Raw genomic sequence first — 20,704 nt, forward strand, 5'->3', positions numbered from 1 at the left:
CTATGAATACCGGCCTATGTAAGAAAACAAAAGGAAAACGGTAGAAATCTCCAAACATAAATGAGATGTTCAATGGAAAGTTCAGCGTGCAAGAATGCGGGACGCTAATTGGACGAGCGGGTGTTAAGCCGAGTGCTCAAGATCATTAAGGTCAGTTCAGTGTTCGGCCACGATTCTGCAGTTACTTTGATGGTTAACGTCAAATCGCGTTCAGGAAGATGCAGTAGAATGCACTGGGAATGTGTTGTCGACCAACAACTCGAGTATCGTTGACAGTTTGAAAGATTCAACTAATAAAGCGTGATTATCTTTTTAATATATTCTTTTTTAAAAACCGCAACGATGCACGACGCTTACGAGGAGACGTCTATATTAAATATCACTGTGCAAATTGAATCTATGGCTGCGTATGGTAAGAGATGACCCTTGGTTGGTCAATGCAATGGGATTGTCAGGAATTCCTGGGGATTAGTGGAGCGTTTATTGAATTTCTAAATTGTTTCAGATGACAACTTACTGATAGGCACCAGGGAAGGTCATCTTATTATGTACAACGTGCCGTCGGTGTTCGATGACAGCCACAAGCTAGAATTGTTACGTCACAGCAAGAATTTTAACAAGAAGCGAATCAATCAGATAGACGTTGTGCCAGAATACAATTTATTGATTATCCTGACAGGTATAGCTGAGTTGACAATGTCGCGATGAGTTAAATTTATGTGACAGCGATATTTGCTTCTTAGTCTAATTGTTGAAAAATTACAGATAACATTGTGTGCATTCATGATTTGAATTCGCCAAACTTTCAACAAATATGTCAATTACCGAAGACCCGCGGCGCCACCCTGTTTACTCTGGAGGTTCAGTCGACTCAGAGCCTGACAGGAGAAAAGAACACTGTGGTGCGCTTGTGCGTCGCTGTCAAACGTAAATTGCAGCTATATTATTGGAAGGGAAAGAAGTTTGAGGAATTTAATGATTTTGAGCTAACCGTGCCGGATATACCTCGTCAGCTATCATGGTAAGGCATACTGAAGCTTTATTAAAATGCCTCAGCATAATTGCTCTATTGATGAATCTATATTAATTATCGAGGTGCGGCGAAACGTTAATATTAGGATTTCGTGGACTGTCTTATACAATTTTCGACCTAAACGGTAAACCTAAGGAGCTCTTTCCCACCGGTAAATCTCCAGAACCAAGTATTACGAAATTATCAGACAGTTCCTTTGTCCTGGGCAAAGATTCTCAATCGTTTATTATGGATACAAAGGGAGAGTTGGTTCAGCATAACCCAGTAAAGTGGTCAGATACACCTAATGTAATAGGTATAGAGAATATACTTTATCATTACTATTTTCCCTTTCTCTCTTTTTAATTGTGATTAATTAAATTTTTTTATATAATGTATTTCAGCATGGGATGATCCTTACTTACTTGGTATCGTACACGACAGATTGGAGGTGTATACATTAGAAGGATGTCTGCATATCCAGACAATAAAGGATCTAAATAAGGCTAGACTTATATACCGGTGTAAACAAGGGAAAGTCTTTGTGGCATCCATTAGTCAGATTTGGTGTGTCAAGGCAATTGATGTTACTTTACAAATTAGGACTTTGCTGGAGCAAAATCAGTTTCAGTTGGCGCTAAAATTGACTGTACGTTAATTACATATAATGTCAATTTAAGTTATAATTTATTTTCTTATGCAGAATATATATTTTAGAGTCTATCAGACATAACAGACGAAGAGAAAGCCAAACAAACATACAAGATACAAACGTTGTACGCGCATCATCTGTTCTACAACAAGCGATTCCAAGAGGCGATGGATCTGTTTTTGAAACTGGGGACCGATCCGTACGAGGTGATCAGATTGTTTCCAGATCTAGTTACGCCTTCGACCAATGTTAATGAACTCAGTGAACCAGCGCCCAGTTTACCGAAGCTGCAAGATCACGATTTGGAAAAGGGCTTACGTGCATTGATAGTTTTTCTAACCGAGGTCAGGCATAAGCTAATGGCAAAAGACAAAGAACTTGGAAAGGAAAAGAATGGAGTAAATGGAGAAAAAAATCTAACTGTTGTAGCTACGGAGCAGCTTTTGAAGATTATAGATACTACCCTTTTAAAGTGCTATTTACAGGTAAAAGAAAAAGGAATAATAAAAATTTGCGGAAAAAAAGGCTTTTTGCGAAGACTGTAGTAAAATAAACGTTGAATTGATTTTGTTTTAGACTACTGACGCGTTGGTGGCGCCTTTACTTAGGCTGAATCACTGTCATTTGGCAGAAGCTGAGAAAACTTTATTGATGCATCAGAAATATCCGGAGCTCATTATTTTGTATCAAACCAAAGGGCAGCACAAGAAAGCGTTGGAGCTACTGGAGAAACACGCAAAGGAAAATGATTCTAGTCTGAAAGGCACTGAGAGAACTATACAGTATTTGCAGCATCTCGGCAAGGATCACATGGATCTAATACTAAAGTTTGCCGGATGGGTTTTAACGGAGGATCCTGAGCAAGGCCTTAGAATATTTATGGAAGATATACAGGTGCTGCATCTTTGTTTAGTTTTCTCATTTATTATTTCATTATTTTTCTTATTTATGTGTTTTGGTGTATTTTGCAGGAAGTTGAACATTTACCTAGACCAAAGATATTGGATTACCTTCTACGTTTCCACAAAGATTTAGTGATACAATACTTAGAACATGTAGTACATGTTTGGGAAGACACCAATCCATTATTCCACAACGTTTTGATACATCAGTACAAGGAAAAGTGTCTGGCCTCCATGAGTGCAAACGCAACGCCAGCGGAGAAAGAAATTTCGCAGCACGTCCGACAGAAGTTGCAACAATTCTTGGAGAAATCGGCACATTATACCCCAGAAACGATATTAGTGCATTTTCCATTTGACAGTTTGTTCGAAGAACGTGCGATCATACTTGGACGACTCGGTCGACATCAGCAAGCTATATCGATATATGTTAGTCTTTTAAACGATATACCGCGTGCAACACAATATTGCCAAAATGTATATACAAGGTATCAAAGTAAGTTGAGTTAAGTAATTATGTTAAGTGTTAATTGCAAGCTAGTAAAAAATGTAATTGTTTGGGCATTATTTTAAGATCAAGATCGTGCGGAGAAACAAAAGCAAACGGATAATGCCGACGAAGTATACGTTTTGCTAATTCAGCAACTATTGAAACCCGACAACGAAGGAGTTTTAATGGCTGGTAAATATTGATGTAAACGGGATTTGATTACATACAAAATTTCTGTACTCAGTAATATAATTTCTTATTTTTTTATTTTATATTTCTATGTATATATCCTTTTAAATATTTTTACTCTTTTTAAGGTTGTAATCCGGAAATTCAAAGAACGACACAGCCAGATTTAGAGATGGCCCTCCGACTGTTGGAGGAACATGCTTCAAAGATAAATCCTATGAAAGTTCTGGAGGTTCTACCAGATTCCGTTCCTATCGGTAGAATAAAGCACTTTCTGGAAGTTAGTTTGCAGAACAATCTGAACGCAAGGCGGAGGACGCAGGTTCTCAAAGGGCTACTTTACGCGGAGCACTTACAAGTGCAGGAGCAACGGATGCACTATGAATCACAGAGCGTCCTCATGACAGAATTTAATATATGCCCAGTTTGTAAAAAACGATTTGGCAACCAAAGGTTCGTATATATGTTTTATAATTGAATTCTATAAATCTCTCGTATTTAAATGTTGAAGTGTTTATGACGTACGTAGATTAGTTCTCACAAATTATCTACGATATTAATCAGATCTGTTTCCTTAGCGCTTTCGCGAGATATCCCAATGGTGATATAGTGCATTACTCGTGTCAAGATCGCAAGGGATAAAGACGGAGTCGCAAGATTATACGTACAAGTCATAATTCTCATGATACATAAGTTTAAGATTGTATATATATATCCAATGTACGCATTTTATATATACGAATTTCGCATACGAAATTCCGATACATGTATTATTACGCGAAATTCAAAAAGTATCCACTCTGCAGCCACTTATTAAAAATTACCAGTAAAACTCCGTCTCTGTACTGCAGTTTCTTTTTCCATAGCATGCTTTTTATATCCCACACAAAAGATGAGTGCAAAAAAAAAACAGAATACGCAAGAAGCATTTTATCGATCAAAATCTTTGCGATAACGATCGAAGCAGTTGAGGCGTAAAGTAAAATTCGAAAGAAAAAAAGATGAACTCAAATAGCCCACAGTCGCGTTCTCGGCGCGATTTGAATTCCTTCGCAAAGCGTTTCGTGCGCCGAGGCGCGATTGGCTGCATAATCGCCCCCGCGTGACATTCGAAATCGCAAGGTTTGCGGGACCGGAAAGCGCGGTTTCTCCGGCGAGGGTGACCGCGCGGGGCTCTTTTACCGCGCGAGCGACGTGGCGAGCGGGGGGGGGGCACGCATCTGCATAATAACGGGGAGGGAAAAAGAAAGAGTCAAGCACTCCTAACGAGCGCGACACGGAGGATGGGGCGTGACCGCGGTCCAGAATACGGATTGATGATGTCATAAGCGATCGTGTATTCCTACGCCGACCGGCGTAAGACGGCCGAGAGACAGGTACAGTACAGATGAGAATGCTCGCGACCGTCCGAGGAGCGACCGACGCCACGTTGATTTTACATTCCCTCCCTTTACACGTGTAATCGATAATTTTGTTTATATTATTTTATCTACATATCTTTATTTACAAAAAAAAAATAATTGGAGCGATATTTTATCTCAAAATTCCTGAAAATGTTGATTCCTTATAAAAAACATCTGTAGTTGCGAAAAAAACAAAACTGTAACAATTACTGTAATATTTATTATAGTTTTGTGCACGCAACTGCCAGTAGTCTCTTCGTAATTATTTTTTTCTTCTCTTGAAGATCTTTTATTCATTCCCTTCGAGATGTTCTTCGTCGCGCAAAGTTTTGCTTACGTACATATATAGTACAAATTTTACGTTTATCTGCGAATGTAGTTTATACAGACGAGTGTTCTCATACTTTTGAAGTCAGTTAGATTTTATCTCGACATTACACACGTAAATTGCAATGCGCTAATGATGAGTCTGTAGAACCAAATATATAATCCTCAAAAAAGTTTTTTTTTCAAAGAAACGTTTTTTGTTTGTTGAAAATAATGTTACAATCTCGCAACGTTCTCGAAATCAATTAGAGAGACTAATTGATTGTAAGAACTTGAGTTGAGACTAATGATTCTCTCTAATTGATTGTATATCATAAAACGGTCGTGCTTCACTCGTTATTATTTGTTTTCGAAATCACAGGTATCGGAGTTCGGAGTTTTATTCGATCGACACAGTATTGCAAAAGGTCTGCTCCTGAACCGAACTTTTCGATCCTTTCTTTTTTCCTTTTCGACACCCAAAATCGCGCGCGCACCTTCTTTACTTTTTCCAATTTTCCGCGTTCGAGCGGGCGGCGTCGGCGCGGCGCGGCGCTTTTTGCGCGAAGGGACTAGGCTGCGGCGGCGTAGGCGCGCGCCGCGCGCCGCTCAGTCGGTTGCGCGCCGGTCGAGTGTGTGGACGGGCGGATCGGTGTTGGATCGCGTTATTTGGTGGTATTTTGGTGTTACCGGGCCGGGACTTTTATGCGAGTTGCGAGGCGGGACGGTGTCCGCGGGGTGTCCTTACGCGAGGGTAAGTAATAAGCCCGGCTTGTTCGCTCTCACTTCCGCCGGCGTTTACGGCGGAAACGCCGGACGGTGCGCGGATCCGAGTCGCCGCCTCGACTCGGTGACGGGTGGATATTGGTGTCGGGATAAAAATGGCGTGCGCCGCCTCGGCTTCTCTCTCTCTCTCTACCTCTCTCTCTCTCTCTCCACTCCGCTCTCTTTCTCTCTCTCTTTCTCTTTCTCCATACATAGTAGTATACTGGATAGTACTACGGCCCGTCGGTGCCGGTGCGTCGCGACGGTGAGTCGCGCTGTCAATAACGATCGCGTCCCATCCGTGGAGATCGCGTCGCGACGGCAGCGGCGGTGGTGGCGACGGCGGCGCGGCGTCGTTATCGCGTCGTGTCGCCCACGGAGGCCGTAGGGCTCTACCGGCATTGATTGCCGTCGTCGTTGACGAAGAACGTGGCCCCACCGTGCTTATCTCATTGAATCGCGGCGTCGTCCGCAACCGCCCTCTTCGCTCCCCCCCCCCTTTTCCCGATTTCTCCCGCGGTCAGCGGTGCTCGTCGTTTAACCCTTCCCCCGCGCGCGACGCCCCGATCCTCGCTCGATTGGTTTCGATCGGCGGCCGGTCGGCGGGTTTTTCTCTTGCCCGAGAGAGATACTTCTCTCTCCCGACGTGGTTCGCCGTCGGTCGACTTTAATTTCCGCCGCGGTATCGAGGGCCGCCCCCTCCCCGCCGTCCGGCTGTCCGTCCGTCCGTCCGTCCGTTAGTTCGTCCCTCCCTCCCCGCCGCCGACGGTTTTGTTCACCTGTCAAGACGACCTATCTGCCGGTGACCCAATTTCCCGGCGCTTCCATTGAACGCGCCGAGCGCCGAGGAGCGGAATCGAACGTAACTCCACGCCCGCGCGAGTGTTAACGTTGTCGCTCGTATACGCGACGGGGAAACGGGCGGTGGTACGTGCCTTGTTTTCTGGGTTTTTCTTTTTCTTTTATTTCCTTTTTTTTTTTAATAATTCGTGCCGCGCGGCGACGCGAGTGCCCTGGAGCGAAGGGTACCCGCCGCGACGCTCGGCGCGACGGTAATCGCGGCCCCCCTCGGGGCCGCCAGCGCGTCAGCTTGGCTTTAAATTGATGTCAATGGGCGTGGAAGGGCAAATAAAGCGATCCCGCGCGACGATCGCTCGAGATAAACCTGTCCTTGTACCTGCCTGCTTGCTCGCAACTCGATCGCGGCGGCGCGAGCGAAACGTCTGGAGAGAGTCTCTCGAAAACTCGCGTGCATCTCGAGGGCGAGATTAGGTTTGAACGGGGCAAAAAGCGGAAGTTGAGTTTAACGGAGTAAACCTCTTTTCGATTCTCCTTGATTCGAAGGTCTTGAACGATATATCGATGCAGCGTTGTCGCGTTTTGTCCCTACTGAGGTAGGCTGTTACGTAAGAATTATCAGGAACCATTACCGTGTATCGCGTAGATAAAATTCAAGGATCGAGAGTTGAACGCGTGTCCCGAAGCTTCGTCGAAACTTGGCGAGATCTGACCGTCGGAGAGCGGAAGCTGAAAATCAGTCGAGTGTTATGAATAATATGGAAATTGGACGTTCTTTAGACTCAATAAAAAACATCCTTTCCGCATTCTCGAGGAAAATGCTTCCGGCCAGTGAAAAGCTACACACGTTAAATATTATAGGATGAAATCAATACTTTGAGTTATTTTTAACTGCCATGTGAGTCGAAATTTATTATTTTAACTCCATTAGTTCAGTTAAATTAACGACATATTGAGTAGGAGTAGTGGCGGTCCTTATAGAAATGGTTAAAAATGATTCAACTTGAATATAATTTGACTACGAATTTAACGGTGTAATAAGCATCTAACGAGGCTTCTACCCAGGTAGCATTAATGTCTAAAAGACATCATAAAGAAGATGCCAGAAATCTTAAAGATATGTCTTTATGATGTCTTTTAGACATTAATTGCTACCTGGGTAACGAACAATATTTTTACATCCAAGTTTCAAATCTTGCAGCAGCAAGCTTTCTCTTCTGCAGACGGCACTTTACTGTTAAATATTGAAGGATTAAACCAATACGTTTTAATTATTAACTCCATTAGTTATTAACTCCATTGTTTTAGTTAAATTAACGACATATTGAGCAGTGGCAACTTTATTCTTTTGGTTAAAAATGACTCAAATTGAGTACAACTTGACGCCACGAATTCAACAGCGTTGCTCTCGGTGACGAGCGATTCAAAATATCTCATCTTCGAGCGCCATTCCTGCTACGTAGAGCACGCTGCTTCAACTTCCACTCCGCTCCGGTTTGGAAAAAAAGAGAATAGCGGTTCCTTCCGTCGTTAACCTGGAATAAACTCGCGAATGAATGCGCCGACAATCGCGATGTCAACTCTACGATCTCGCGAAGCTGACCGATCACAATCTACGGCCGCTTCCGCGTCCAACAGCGCATCCTCTTCCGCCGCGTCGCGTCGTGCTCGACGGAAGTGCGTGCGTGCGTTCGTTCGTTCGTTCGTTCCCTTGCTCGCGGATGCGCGGGAGGAGAAGGAAGAAGTGTACACACTCGTGTCGTTTACGCGGTATGCGCTATTTCGGGAGCACACGCAACAACGACGTTAATCTGTCGAGGGAAGGCAGGCAGAGCAAGCTCCTCTCTCGCGAGAGGCAGAGCTCTCCCTCCCCCCCCACTCCGAGAAAGTTTCATACGCGATCCATCTTCCTCGCTTAATATTTTTCATCCACGTTCGCGCGGCGCGGTTTCTTCTCGCCGCTCGCTCGATCGAGCTTTACGCACAGAAGCTTACCAATCGCCTCTGCGCCGCGCTCTTGAATCGCGAGCGGTTTCGTCACCGGCGCCGAATCCAGAGCTGAGTCACTTAAATCGCGAATCGAGCAGCCGAGCGCGCCGCGAAAAATGTTAAGGTCGGCGAATAAGCGTCGCGGTCGCGGAGTGTGCAACGCGAGTCCGTTCGATATAAACGTCGGCGGGTGCACGGGGGGCCTCCTCAACCGTGTGCGAAACAGATGGGCGAGGGGAATAACCCCGGAAAATTGAACTTCCGTTTCGGCTCCCCCGTCCTTCCCGTGCACAACGGTCGTTAATTTTTCGCGGAAACAACGCTAATTTTCTTTTTTCCCTGGGAGACTACGACTCGAGTGTCGCGTATCCTTTACTGTGGTTAATTTTAGAGACATGTGTACGTGATTCCGCGTCTGTTATCTATCTATTTACGTGAGAAAAAGGATGAGAAAAAGGATGAGAGGACGTCGAGCGGAGCGGATTTGGAGATCATATTTTTCGTATCCAACCAATTATGGGATTTTTATGGGAGAACTGATCTGGCCGTGAATAATCGATAATCCATCGTATCACTGACCTTTGACTGCATTTAAAGTACCGTGGTCCCGTCGACGCCCTCGATCACAAGTGATTCCGATCAATTCAACCGAGCGTGCGGTGTTTACAGTTACGTCATGGCGTATGCCAGCGTCGAGCATACGTGTCTCCGGCATATATTAATAAATTAATGGTTGATAGTCCGTGGATCGCACTGAGGACTTAATACGACATGTTATCGTTGCTTAACACGCCCCAGCTATGACACTCTTTTAGCTTTTAGCATTCTGAATATTTCAATCGCAATTTGCAATCTTTAACCGAGATCGGTGCTTAGGATTAATCTTTTCTAGACGCGCTTGTGTGCGTTTCAGGCATTTTAAATTTAGTAGGAAGAATCGCGATTTTTGTGGAGAATTGGCGATTTGCTCAAGATTCATCTTAATACATTTTGATGGCATCGAATTTTTAGTGGCTTTTCCAAAAGATAATTATTGCTTTAGATACTTAACTCGCGATTGGAAAGTCATTGACAACTAATATTGTTTTTGAAAAAAAAAACGTATTTCACAATATTTCTTCAAATTAGCCGCGAGAGAAACGTCGCTTTTCAACGTGATTTAACTGTTGTACTTTGTCGATAAAGAAAAAGAAAGAACTAATACGGCCTTGCGTAATGGATATTATCTATTCAAATTGAAGATGCCTCCAAGTCTGTTTTTCCGACAAGCCGAACCGTACGACTGACGGCATAACACATGGTTCAGTCAGACCGGCGCGAAGGCTGTACGTCGAGAATGACAATAATTACACGCTCAAGTCCTGTAACATATTTGCGCTTACCTCAGCGGTTACCTTGTGCGTATATGCGTATATGATGGTTATTATCCAGCGGAGATATAATCGGCAGAGTGCGCGCCTTGAGATACGAGCTACTGCTCTCAGAAGCCAACCCGTTCAAACTGCATTTTTCATAAATTTCTGAACTTTAATATCGGAGCCCAATTTTGGCACAAGATTAGTCTATTAGTCTTTGTCAATTTCTATTTTTATATTCGACAACGTTTGGCTAATGTCGTTACAATTTGACCATTGGTTTTGGTCAGATTAATTGTCAAGACTTTTTCGACCATGGGTTTTGGTCTTTTTAAATACACGGAATGAGGAAGGTTCTAGGTTCGAACCCTGGCTGAGGTAATATTTTTCGCAATGGATTTAATTATTTACAATAAATTTAATTAAATAAGATGCTTATATATAAGTATCAAAGATTGCTTTAATAAGACCAAAACCCATGGTCGAAAAAGTCTTGACGATTAATCTGATCAAAACCAATGGTCGAATTGTCTCACGACATTAGCCAAATGTTGTCGAATATAAAAATAGTCTTTCTCGTTTATTAATTATTGGCGAAACAAATACATATGATTTTCTGTTTGTCAATTTCCTCTGTTTTTTGTGTAGAGAAGAAGTTGATCGGTTTGGTTTCTGAGAGCCAAACCGATATAATAACGCGTGTCTGTTCACGCTTGAACGAAAGTTACTTCACCGTGACACTTGCACGCCGGTCGAGCGACACGTAATCCGAATTTCCTGTTTTATTCTTTTCTTCTCGTTCATTATGTCCTGACAACTTTAATGACGTGCAGTATAATCGAGGGCATACTTAATTTCTAATTGTGATTGATACAGCAAGAGGAAACTGTCTTTTTTATAAAAGTGACATAAATGTTCTATCTTTCCTTTTTTTTTTTAGAGATGCTGAACCATTGCATAACAAATTTTATTAAAAACGTTTCTCAAAAAGAGAAAGAAAAATAAATCCGAGCTTCTTACATACATTAAAAAATTTTAACATTTTTAAACCGCCAACATAAGTGCTGGTCTATAACTTTGCTTTAAAGAGCATTTAAGCTCGAATATTCTCCTCACATTCCATTGTGATTGGTAAATTTCTTACGGCTTAGAGCTTAAATATCCTTTAAAGCAAAGTTGTAGACTAGCACTAACAGAGAAGATATTTAAATATTTAATTGAAATAAAATATTTAATGCAAAAACTTGGCATTGCTAGACCTGCGGCTGAAATAAATGAATAAATATGATAAGCGTGTACGATACATGCGTGTGTCATGTTCAGGTCTGAATTAAAAACTTTTTTTTATCATCTTATATTCCAAGATCTAGCAGCGCCAAGTTTTTTTGCATTAAATATTTTTTTATTTTAATTTTTTAAAACGTTTATCATATTTTTTTTATTTTATGTAATTTTCCGATTTTAACACTTTTTTTGAAAAACATTTTTAACATTTATATACAACACATATTCTTACTTTGATATCTTTTGAAATAATATTGTCGTCCGCACACGCCATAATCGAATTGCTGCCTCTTTCACTCTCTCAGTGCCCTCGTAAGCTTGCTCACGGTTACGAATCAGATATTTCTGTTTGTACTACTAATCGTTAGGATCTTATCTTGCCGAACGTCAAAATTCGCTCGCAATACGAAGACTGGGAATTACATCTTTAATTCATTCGTGAATTTACTTCAGCAGAGATTTAGTTACGTTTAACCCTTTTTGGTCACACTTCCCGAGAATCCCGTACCGGACACACTGGGTAAAATACACCCCCAACGTGTTTGCACGTGTATAAAAAATTGTAGGTGACCTTAAAAAAAATAAAAAAAATATCCTGTTGTAGTTTAAGTTCCTTAAAAGACTTCCTTAAAAAGACTGTATAGGTTTAATTTGCAAAAAATTAATTTAACATATGTAAAAAAATTGTTGAAAAAAACAAGTCGGAAAAGTGACTTTTCACATAAACTCTAATGTAACTTTTTCAATTTTTAAGCTATTTTAATTTTTCAAACGGTTTTTTTATCCTCAGATGACGCACTTTTCACTAATTATTGCAGTTTATGCGGCCGTTCCAAAAATTATATTGATTTTGAGTTTATGAAGGTGCGATTTTTTGCGGAAAAAAATACCGAGAGAGAACTAACGGGCCGAAAAATATACCACCGACGGAGATCGATACTTGAAGGTCCCAACTACCTGTAGATGACGGCACAAGGCCCATTTCCATTGGTTTACTGGGTCGTTTTCGAAGTCAAAAAACGCTGGAGTGTATTTTACCCAGTGTGACTCAATAGGATTAAATACGTGCGTCAGATATTAGTACAATCATGCAGCATTAAAATATACAAAGCTGGGAAGAAAGCTTGGAGTTCTCTCGGCTGGATGATTCGTCCGCATAACGTGAATAAAAAATGTCACGCTCGTGAGAAATTGAGCTGGATGAACGTTTTCCCCGAAGCGAATATAGTGATATGAGAATTATACGGGGGCACGGGAAGAAGGCAGGCCATACAAATAGTATATTTAGCCGAAGTTTCCGAGAAGTTCGTTGCGTCTCGCGCGCGCGCGCGCGAATACCAGTACATCCTCCCGAATAAGAGCGAGTAACTTAATCGGGCCGATGCACGACGCGTCGTAATATGCCGTTAATTAGACAGTTTAACTTTTTACTTCTGTGACGTCGCGTCGAGCGTGATGGCATGAAAATAGAAGCGCAAAATGTTTTGCACGATATATACAGTTGTGCGGAACACGAATGAAAGAGATCAAGGCAACGCGATACATTAATGTTAACTCGCGAGCGCTATAGCGAGGTCGAACGTGATTCCTGACGTAGATACCCGATACCCTTCTGGGTCCTATGTGAAACGTGCATATACACTTATGTGCCTCGTAAAATGAAGAAGCGAGTTGCGTGATATGCGAGCCCGACGAATAATACGCTACACGGGTGCCCTCGGGATCAATTAAAGGGAGCAGCGATTTCTTTATTCTTCTGGTATTCTACTTCTGGAATTATTTTGAGCGTCGCTGAAACAAACACACCTGTCTTTGTCAAAAAAATTCACGCGTTTTAGGAAGATAAGGTATCGGGAAACAACACATGAAACTTATATTACGCTTTATCGGCTCGTTCCTTTGATCTTTATAATAAAAATAATAAAAATGAGAATAATGTGTAAATGAATGAGTAACGAAGGATGAATTTTTATGCATTTTTATACAAAAAAAAAATGCTAATTAAAAGTAGGAAAATATAATATTGCGATGTAATATTGGTTAGAAATAAAAATAATACACTTCGGCGTTACGAAAATGAGAAAAATGTGTAATGAATGTGTGACGAAAGATGAATTTTTATGCATCTCTATATAGCAAAAATACTAATTAAAAGTAGGAAAATATAATATTGCAATATGATGTTGGTTATAAATAAAAATAATGCATGACGCCGTTGTATTATGATGTATACTAGCGAGAAAGTTAGCGCAATTCTTCTTTTTTTCTTTATATCACGGTGTGATCGTCGATCGATGCTTTCTTCTCTTGTTTACACTACACGGGTCGATCCCGCGAGGCGTAACCGCGCTTTCGAGGAAAATTATCGAACGCGAATAATCTAATCTCTCTCGCTTTACTTTCAGAGCGGAAAATGCCGCGAGACCGACGCCTCGGAAGATCACGTTAAACTCGCGATGCAAACCTAGTTACGCTCTTCTTCTCTTTCCGTGTGTGCGTGCCGTACGTACGTATCGTGCGTGCACTCGTATCTTTCTTTTTATAGATGAGGGGAGGAGGAGGAGAGGAAGGAAGCGTTCGCTTTGTCAACTCGCGAGGGAGAGATACCTGTCTTTGATATCGATTACTTTAATAAGCCGCGCGCTTCCGTTTACGGAAAGGGGGTTCGACGCAACCTAGTTTCCAGATTACCGCAGCCAGATTACGCGCAGCCTCGTTCGCGAGACGACGGAGAGTACATCCATGCGGAGTGCGAAACGTAAACGTGAAATGTTAGATAATCGATGACGCTCGGCCTGCATCCTTCCTACGAGAGAGATAAAGAGAGATGAGCTTCGGATTGTCAACTCGCTTATGTGTTATTGAGTATTTCGTATAAAGGGAACAATGCAAATATTTAAGCAGAAAGTTACATTTTCATTATTTTATTGTATGCTTGAAGCCTAAATTCTATTATTTTATAAGCTTTTGAGCGTTAGTTCTTCTATCTATTTTTAAGAAGACATTATTGATATTATAGCGACATTTTTTGTTTTAAATTTATACAAGAGAGATCTATTCTTAAAGCTTTATAGTTTACTATAAATCGCCCCGCGTACTGCTATTCGTAGATTTAAGAATCATATTATGAATTGTAAATTGTACTATGAATAATGGTAATTACATCTGTAACTATTTAGAATGGATGGGTGAGTTATTTATTTAAATTTAAGGAAGAAATCTTATATAAGAGAATGACGAAATCATTTTTTTAAGCATGCGACAGATAGTAAACAATCATTTTCTCCTTTTTGCTGTTGTAATTACACCTATGTAGAACTTGTTAAGTGCTGCATTAAACAGGATTAATTATTGTTTTGGCATACCTAAATCATCACTACAGGGGCTCATTTTTTCCGCGGGTGCGTCGACGACGCACGATAGTAAATCATCATCGGGCGCCAGCCTAACTGTACTTTCTTACTTTTCCACGAACGTCATTCCACTTCCCCAGGATTGCGCAATCGCGCCAGGCGTTTTACAGTTTCGATTGTCCGGTAATAACCAGAAACGTCGATCGAGATACCGTTACGAATCTTTTGTTGTTGACTGGACACGTCCGTGCACATCAGAATCATCAGACGGATTACGGAGTTTGTGCCGGAGTTGTGAAGATCCCCCTCTTGTTAAGGATGTTAAGGCTGTTGAACATGTTAATAACGACTGGTACAACAGAGTGAATAGCGTAGAGTTTGCATCTCGGGATTCTAAACTCTAAAGCGACATTCCGTCCATGTATTTAAAACGTTTCGAACAAGTTGTCCGACGGGCAGATTAGCGCAAATGCGGATGTGACGTAGTCCCGTGTACAGTAACAACTGTCGGCTCTCCGTCTAGAAATAGGGACTTCCAGCCAACGTCTCTTCGTATAATTCCAGTTGAAATATCGTTTTTTGCGTAGTTTGCACAGTAATATTTGTTATCGCATGCATATATTAGAAATTATTAATTTTTTGAAGTTTTATCAACGTGATTTGCAAAGCGAATCTGTCTCACAAAATATTAAACCGTCAAATATTGAGTTTGGTGTCTTGAAATTGCTTTACATTTTATTAGAATTATTGCGTTACAAGAGATATAAAATTATGAAAAAGTGAGACAGCAGTTGAGGGGTTTCTTCCACGTAATTTATTTCTAATCAATTGGCACGTAAAGAACTCAACTGTTAATTGCATGTAATCTGTTCTAGACTTGTATGTTTTCTAATGTATTGTTCTATTGTTATTGTCTTTTTATAAAGACTTCAAAATTTATCAGTAAAAAGTGACAATTTTAAAATTGATCACTTACGCGCAAAGAAATCAGTAAAAGTAAACTTTGAATCAAACTTTTGAATTCAAAGCTAGTAATGAAATCGAGAACGTTACTAATTAGCCGACTTTAACCAGCTTGTTTTTCTGCATCGTGCAATTTGCGCTAATTAATACGCGGCTGAGTACCAAGTTCCTCAATTGTCGCTTATACGAGCTATTGTGTTTAAATAGGCGTAAGATCGATTTCTTTAGATCAATTGGATCTTGTTGACGTAACATGATTTGTTGATCGCTTGTCGGCACGAGCGAGCGAGCGAGCGAGCGGACGACGAAACGGAACGTACGAATTACTGAAAATTGCTGACGTCGCTCGGCCGCAAGTTCCGTGCGCCACGGACAGGAATTGTGCTCGAGGACGATATATCCGTGATTCGACCCGATTCGCCGCTCCATTTCACGGCAGATTTCATTGGTACCGTGAATAATCGTGTACTTCCGGCCGGGTCCCAGGAAAAGCGTCCGCGACTTAATCGTTACGTAATGCAGCAGCTGATGCGAAGATTTTCTCAGATTTCTGCGAATAACTACCGACGTGTGAAGCCCTTATGTACGAAACCGTGACGAATTGCAATTTAATCTGATGCGAAAATCTTCAGAAAGCTGGAAAAATGTCGAGATGTGAATGGGACTTGAGTACAGAGCGAGACGTGCATGTCGTTGAGATGTTACATTATTTATCAGCCGCTTGGCGAGCGCCATGCTGAATGCCTTTGACAGTACGCAATCTCCCTCGTTGATATTATTCGTCTAATGCAGCAACGTGTGCTATTTATAATAATTTATTGTACGTATCGTCAAAGATACAGCGTTTGATTAAGCCTTCGAGGCTGCTTTTAAACCGTTTCACTTTTTACGTCGATTGTTAATCGCTTTTTTGGAATATTTATTTATTTTCACTGATAACAATAGAATTTTCATCAATTTCACTTTTTACATCTATTGTTAATTGCTTTTTTTGAATATTTATTTATTTTTGCTGACAGCAAATAGAATTTTTATCTATTTCACTTTTTACATCGATTGTTAATCGCTTTCCTGAATATTTATTTATTTATTTTTGCTGAGAACAATAGTTTTTTAATATGAACCGTCTTTACGCTTAAACTTTAAACTAATCAGGGAGATGAGTAATTAGGTGGTGAAGTTAGCGCTGGTACAGAAGGCGATTTCATTCGCAATTGACAAATTAATTCGCAGTGGCACATCGATGCTAGCCAAGTACTCGGAATGCGGAATTTCTATTCTGCTCTTGTATATCTGTCCGTCTCACGCGTTCGCGGATATTTATAACGTCCAAAGCGGCGATTCTTTTGTTCAATAACGGGTCTGTAATAAGAACAACGAGGGGTTCGGTGAGTCAGCGCGCTTCTCGGGGGGGCCCTTGGTGATGACACGCGACGGAATGCCGCGATCGTTCGCGAGATTATTCTGGGAAACCCGCGACATATGTCAACAGTTTTGACTTAATTTAACATAAAGTCAAGTCGCGTTCTTTACCACTGACGACGAACGACGACGATTCTCCCGGCCGAAGGAGGAGCAAATCGGGTCATCGTAAGGACATTCACCCCGGGCGGTTCCTCTGAATGCCCGGTCCGTTAATTTTATTCTCCGAGCAGTTACTCTCTAGAGCAATCACACTTTTTTTATATTTCTTTACTTTTTTTTTTGCTCGAATTAGGGCCGTAAATACGTATCTGGTTAAGCAGATGATCAGATGTTCGATCCATTGAAAGCGAATGTGGATTGATTTTACCAAAGCACGGCGTGCAAAGTTTATCGAAATTATATATAGACGCAGTTAAAATAAGAAGAATGCTTTGTGTGTGTTATTTTCGGATACTTCGTAGCCGCGGTAGGAGTGAATTCAAAATTGCACTGTGCAAGTTACTTTTAGCTCTGAACGATTAATATAACGTGAGAAATATAAGTAACGAATGCATCGTGGGATTATTTACCGCTATCATTGTAACTCCTAACAATTATAAGTATTAGAACACTGAGAAAAATTATTGCTGCATTACATTAATCTTACATTAATCTTACAAAGCTAAATTAATTTGATTTACACACAATTTACACCGCTTTCTTGAGAATTTAACAGCACGAAACAGTAATATTAATAATTAGACTTTCTTTCAAAACGCATGTGTGTGTAACAATTAAATGTAAAAAAAAAACGTACACGGAGAGAATTTTCTCTTATACTCTGAAATCATGGTAGTTGTGGGACAACATGTATCACCAAGAATTTTATGCGAGCTATTCTGATTATTATCTACCATAATAAAAAATATTAATATCTATTACATTAAAATATAAAATGTTTCATTAATTTTACTAAAATATATCTAGGAAATTTCAATAATTTTTCAAAATTTACCAATCTGCTTGGTAATTTTTATCGTGTTGTTTGTAAAATGTCTTTTGTATATTTTAAAAATCCCTTGGTTGCAAAGTTGTCCCAAGTTTATAGTGAATTTAAGGGTAAAATATAACAAAAAATTCTCTCCGTGTACGTTAATCTGTCAAAGGGCAGTAAGGGCCAATCGTGAGGCTGGAACGAATCGGACATCACGTCGGATGTGACAGTCCGTAAAGTTCAAATCAAGAGCATCGACTCTCGAAATCTCGTTAACGGGATGGAAGCTCGCAGCTTCGGGGAAGAGGGGGGAGCACGTTGCCGGGAAAACTGGGTCATCGTAAGGGCGTTTACCCGCTTCACACCTCCGCGATTCTTCTCCCCCCGCTGATAAAAGCCTGCTGCCTACTGCGGTAGGGAATCGTTTTGAAGAGTACAATCGCTCAAATCGCTGTGTAACGGGCGATTCCTCCGATTGTAACTCCTACGTCGTCTATACAACCGTGATTTTAGTTCCCCAAGACTCGACCCACGATGGCGCGAGCTCGTCGGGCGATAAACGTCCGAACGATTTCGAGCGCATTGAAGCGACTGGGAGTAATTGCCCAGTGGCTGTTAAACTTGCTATCGCACATTTCGTCGATTTTTTTAAAATGGTCTTCAAGCTGATAGACGGAGAAACTTTCTTGCGAGAGATCCGGCTGGAAGAAATCAAATTAAACATGTAAATCATATGTGAATCAAATTAATCTCGCTGGTTAATGTGAGGCATGACGTCGATTTGTTTCTGCAGTAATGATTTTTCTCGGTGTTCTAATTATAATTGTTAAGAATTATGTATTTGGATGATAGCGGTAAATAATGACGCGTTCCCACAATGCATTTGTTATTTATATTTCTCATGCATGCTTATGTGCGTTACTATCGTTATTACGAGTATCTGTTATAATTAAAACTTGGACAAATTCTCCTAATATAAAATACCGTTACTGATATTGCATGATCGCAGTGGCTTCTCTTCACGACATACGGACGTAGGTCGGATAACTCAAAGGATATTGAGAGTGGCACTTACTCTCTCATTTCACCCTGAATGCAGTATCATTGACGATTAAAGCTTGGCTCCCTCTCGAGAGACGTGGAGGAAATCTCGCGTTCGGAGTGATAAATTGTCGCGGTCGGAGCGAGCTAGAGGAAATACGATTTCGAGCAGCTTAGGATAGAAGCTCCAGGGTTAACCCTTATAAACAAACAAACAAACAAAACAAACAAATATATAATATATATATATATATATATATATATATACAAATACAAATATACATATTAATATATTTCTTAAATAAATAAGTATTTCTAAAATAAATAATGAAGTTCTGAGCCTTCTCATTCAGCTGGAAAAGAAGGGCCAGAGGAGACTCTTTACAGATGTGCAAAGCCGCGCGCGTTTTCAGTTCGAACTAATAAAGAAGAGTAGGTACACGGAGCATCGAAAAGTATTTGCATATATGCAAAGTTGCACACTTAAGGGTTAATGGTTCGCAAAACGCAGGGGTATCACCTGCCCTCTCCACCTTATGCAGGTGCTCTCGACGTGTGTACGCCGCGGACACCGGCGCCACGGTGACTCCGGTGGAAAATCAATAATCCTGGCTCTGTATGTCCCCGCGTGTGCCTGTGTGTGTGCGTGCGCTCCGTGTTCATCTTACCTTCGGCGTTGCGACGAGACGGTGCGGTGCGGTGGTTCGCTATATCGGATCCTTTTGCGGTGGAGAGAAGGCGCGTCGAACCTCGGCCACAAAAGCGCGATTTAATCCGCATTAAATGACGAATCGACGAAACGCCGCGCCGCCCCGCCGTGTATCTCTCGTCTTGGCGCGGCCTAAAGATAGACCAACTGACGGCGAAGAGGTCGACGTTACGCTTATCTGTACGCGATTTCGCCATGCCACGACAAAATATTATCGTTGAGGTCGCGACACTGCGTAAATAAATTCTTTGTAAACTCCAGTTAGTAATTTTACACATAAGCTAATTTTACGATAGAGATGATGAATAGAGATGTGAATTTTAGGATGCCTAGATTTGGAACGAGAATATTATAGCTAATTATAAACAGTCAAACGCTGCTGCGTGGACGCTATCGATTTTGTGTTTTCGTGTGGTATATAAGCATTACATGTCTACGCTGTTGTACAAATGAATATTTAGGCGAGGCGTTTGACCTCTTCGCAAGAATGAATTTAAACTATGGGTGATTATATATGTGGTCTAATTCGTTTTTCAAGAGTTCCTCGGAAAAAACGACAAGCCGAGAGATTTCGAGAGATAATGTATACGTGACAAATTTAGGCCACGTATCCGTTATCGAGAGAATTGAAGACAACTTTCTGCTTGCATGAGAGAAAGCTTTAAAGCGTGCTGAATGTATTTAAACAACAGGATCCTGCTTTTACGAGGCACCCAAAGCAATGCGGGGGAACTCGCATATAGAGTGCATATAAAGACCGGCTGTTCTCGTCCCGGCGCACAATGAGCTTCTTGTTTTCCATTTTCGCTTCTTACTTTACCGTACTTTATCGACTTCAACAGAGAGCTCTTCGTGATGACGCATACACACTAGACGAAATTGTTAGAAAAAACGCTATTAATCTTTGCACCTTTTATCTCAATTTATCATATACAACTTCAAAAGAGAGATTCTTTTAGAAAAAAAAAGAAAGCATTTTTAGACATAATGTCCGCGTTATTAAAAATACTAATGTTACCGTAATTGCTAACGGGTAAATTTACGGTACAATAAATAGTCGCTGCAGCATGTAAAGTCTATATTTGTTAAACTTGG

General features: G+C 41.1%; 2 protein-coding genes and 1 long non-coding RNA gene across 6 annotated transcripts in view; 2 read left to right on the plus strand and 1 right to left on the minus strand.

The window, feature by feature from the left end:
- The first annotated feature begins 189 nt into the window (after positions 1-189).
- LOC112467453 (vam6/Vps39-like protein) lies at positions 190-4,080 on the plus strand. The gene is made up of 11 exons (XM_025036087.1): positions 190-412; positions 506-679; positions 766-1,021; positions 1,096-1,328; positions 1,417-1,661; positions 1,730-2,149; positions 2,241-2,558; positions 2,636-3,062; positions 3,141-3,248; positions 3,374-3,698; positions 3,824-4,080. The coding sequence occupies exons 1-11, from the start codon at positions 343-345 to the stop codon at positions 3,885-3,887; spliced, it is 2,640 nt and encodes an 879-aa protein (XP_024891855.1). The 5' UTR covers positions 190-342; the 3' UTR covers positions 3,888-4,080.
- Positions 4,081-5,579: 1,499 nt separating this feature from the next.
- The window catches only part of LOC112467444 (spectrin beta chain), a 37,014-nt gene continuing 21,889 nt past the window's right edge, over positions 5,580-20,704 (plus strand). For all 4 annotated transcript variants that reach the window (XM_025036076.1, XM_025036078.1, XM_025036077.1 and 1 more), the window contains exon 1: positions 5,580-5,708. The gene's annotated coding sequence lies outside the window, so the exon portion shown is untranslated. The remainder of the gene's footprint in view (positions 5,709-20,704) is intronic.
- LOC112467447 lies at positions 17,957-19,688 on the minus strand. The gene is made up of 3 exons (XR_003042260.1): positions 19,569-19,688; positions 18,935-19,099; positions 17,957-18,560 (listed from the first exon to the last, which is right to left on the minus strand). It is a non-coding gene; the product is annotated as an uncharacterized LOC112467447 (long non-coding RNA).

The sequence above is a fragment of the Temnothorax curvispinosus genome, unplaced genomic scaffold, assembly GCF_003070985.1.
Source record: "Temnothorax curvispinosus isolate PA1 unplaced genomic scaffold, ASM307098v1 QBEX01017370.1, whole genome shotgun sequence".
NCBI lineage: Eukaryota > Metazoa > Arthropoda > Insecta > Hymenoptera > Formicidae > Temnothorax > Temnothorax curvispinosus.

Excerpts from the sequence above, each read along its gene's own strand:
- LOC112467453 (XM_025036087.1), top strand. The coding sequence starts at position 343 with ATGCACGACGCTTACGAGGAGACGTCTATATTAAATATCACTGTGCAA. Across the intron at positions 680-765 it reads TTTATTGATTATCCTGACAG|ATAACATTGTGTGCATTCAT; the intron begins GTATAGCTGAGT and ends GAAAAATTACAG. Across the intron at positions 3,699-3,823 it reads AAACGATTTGGCAACCAAAG|CGCTTTCGCGAGATATCCCA; the intron begins GTTCGTATATAT and ends CTGTTTCCTTAG.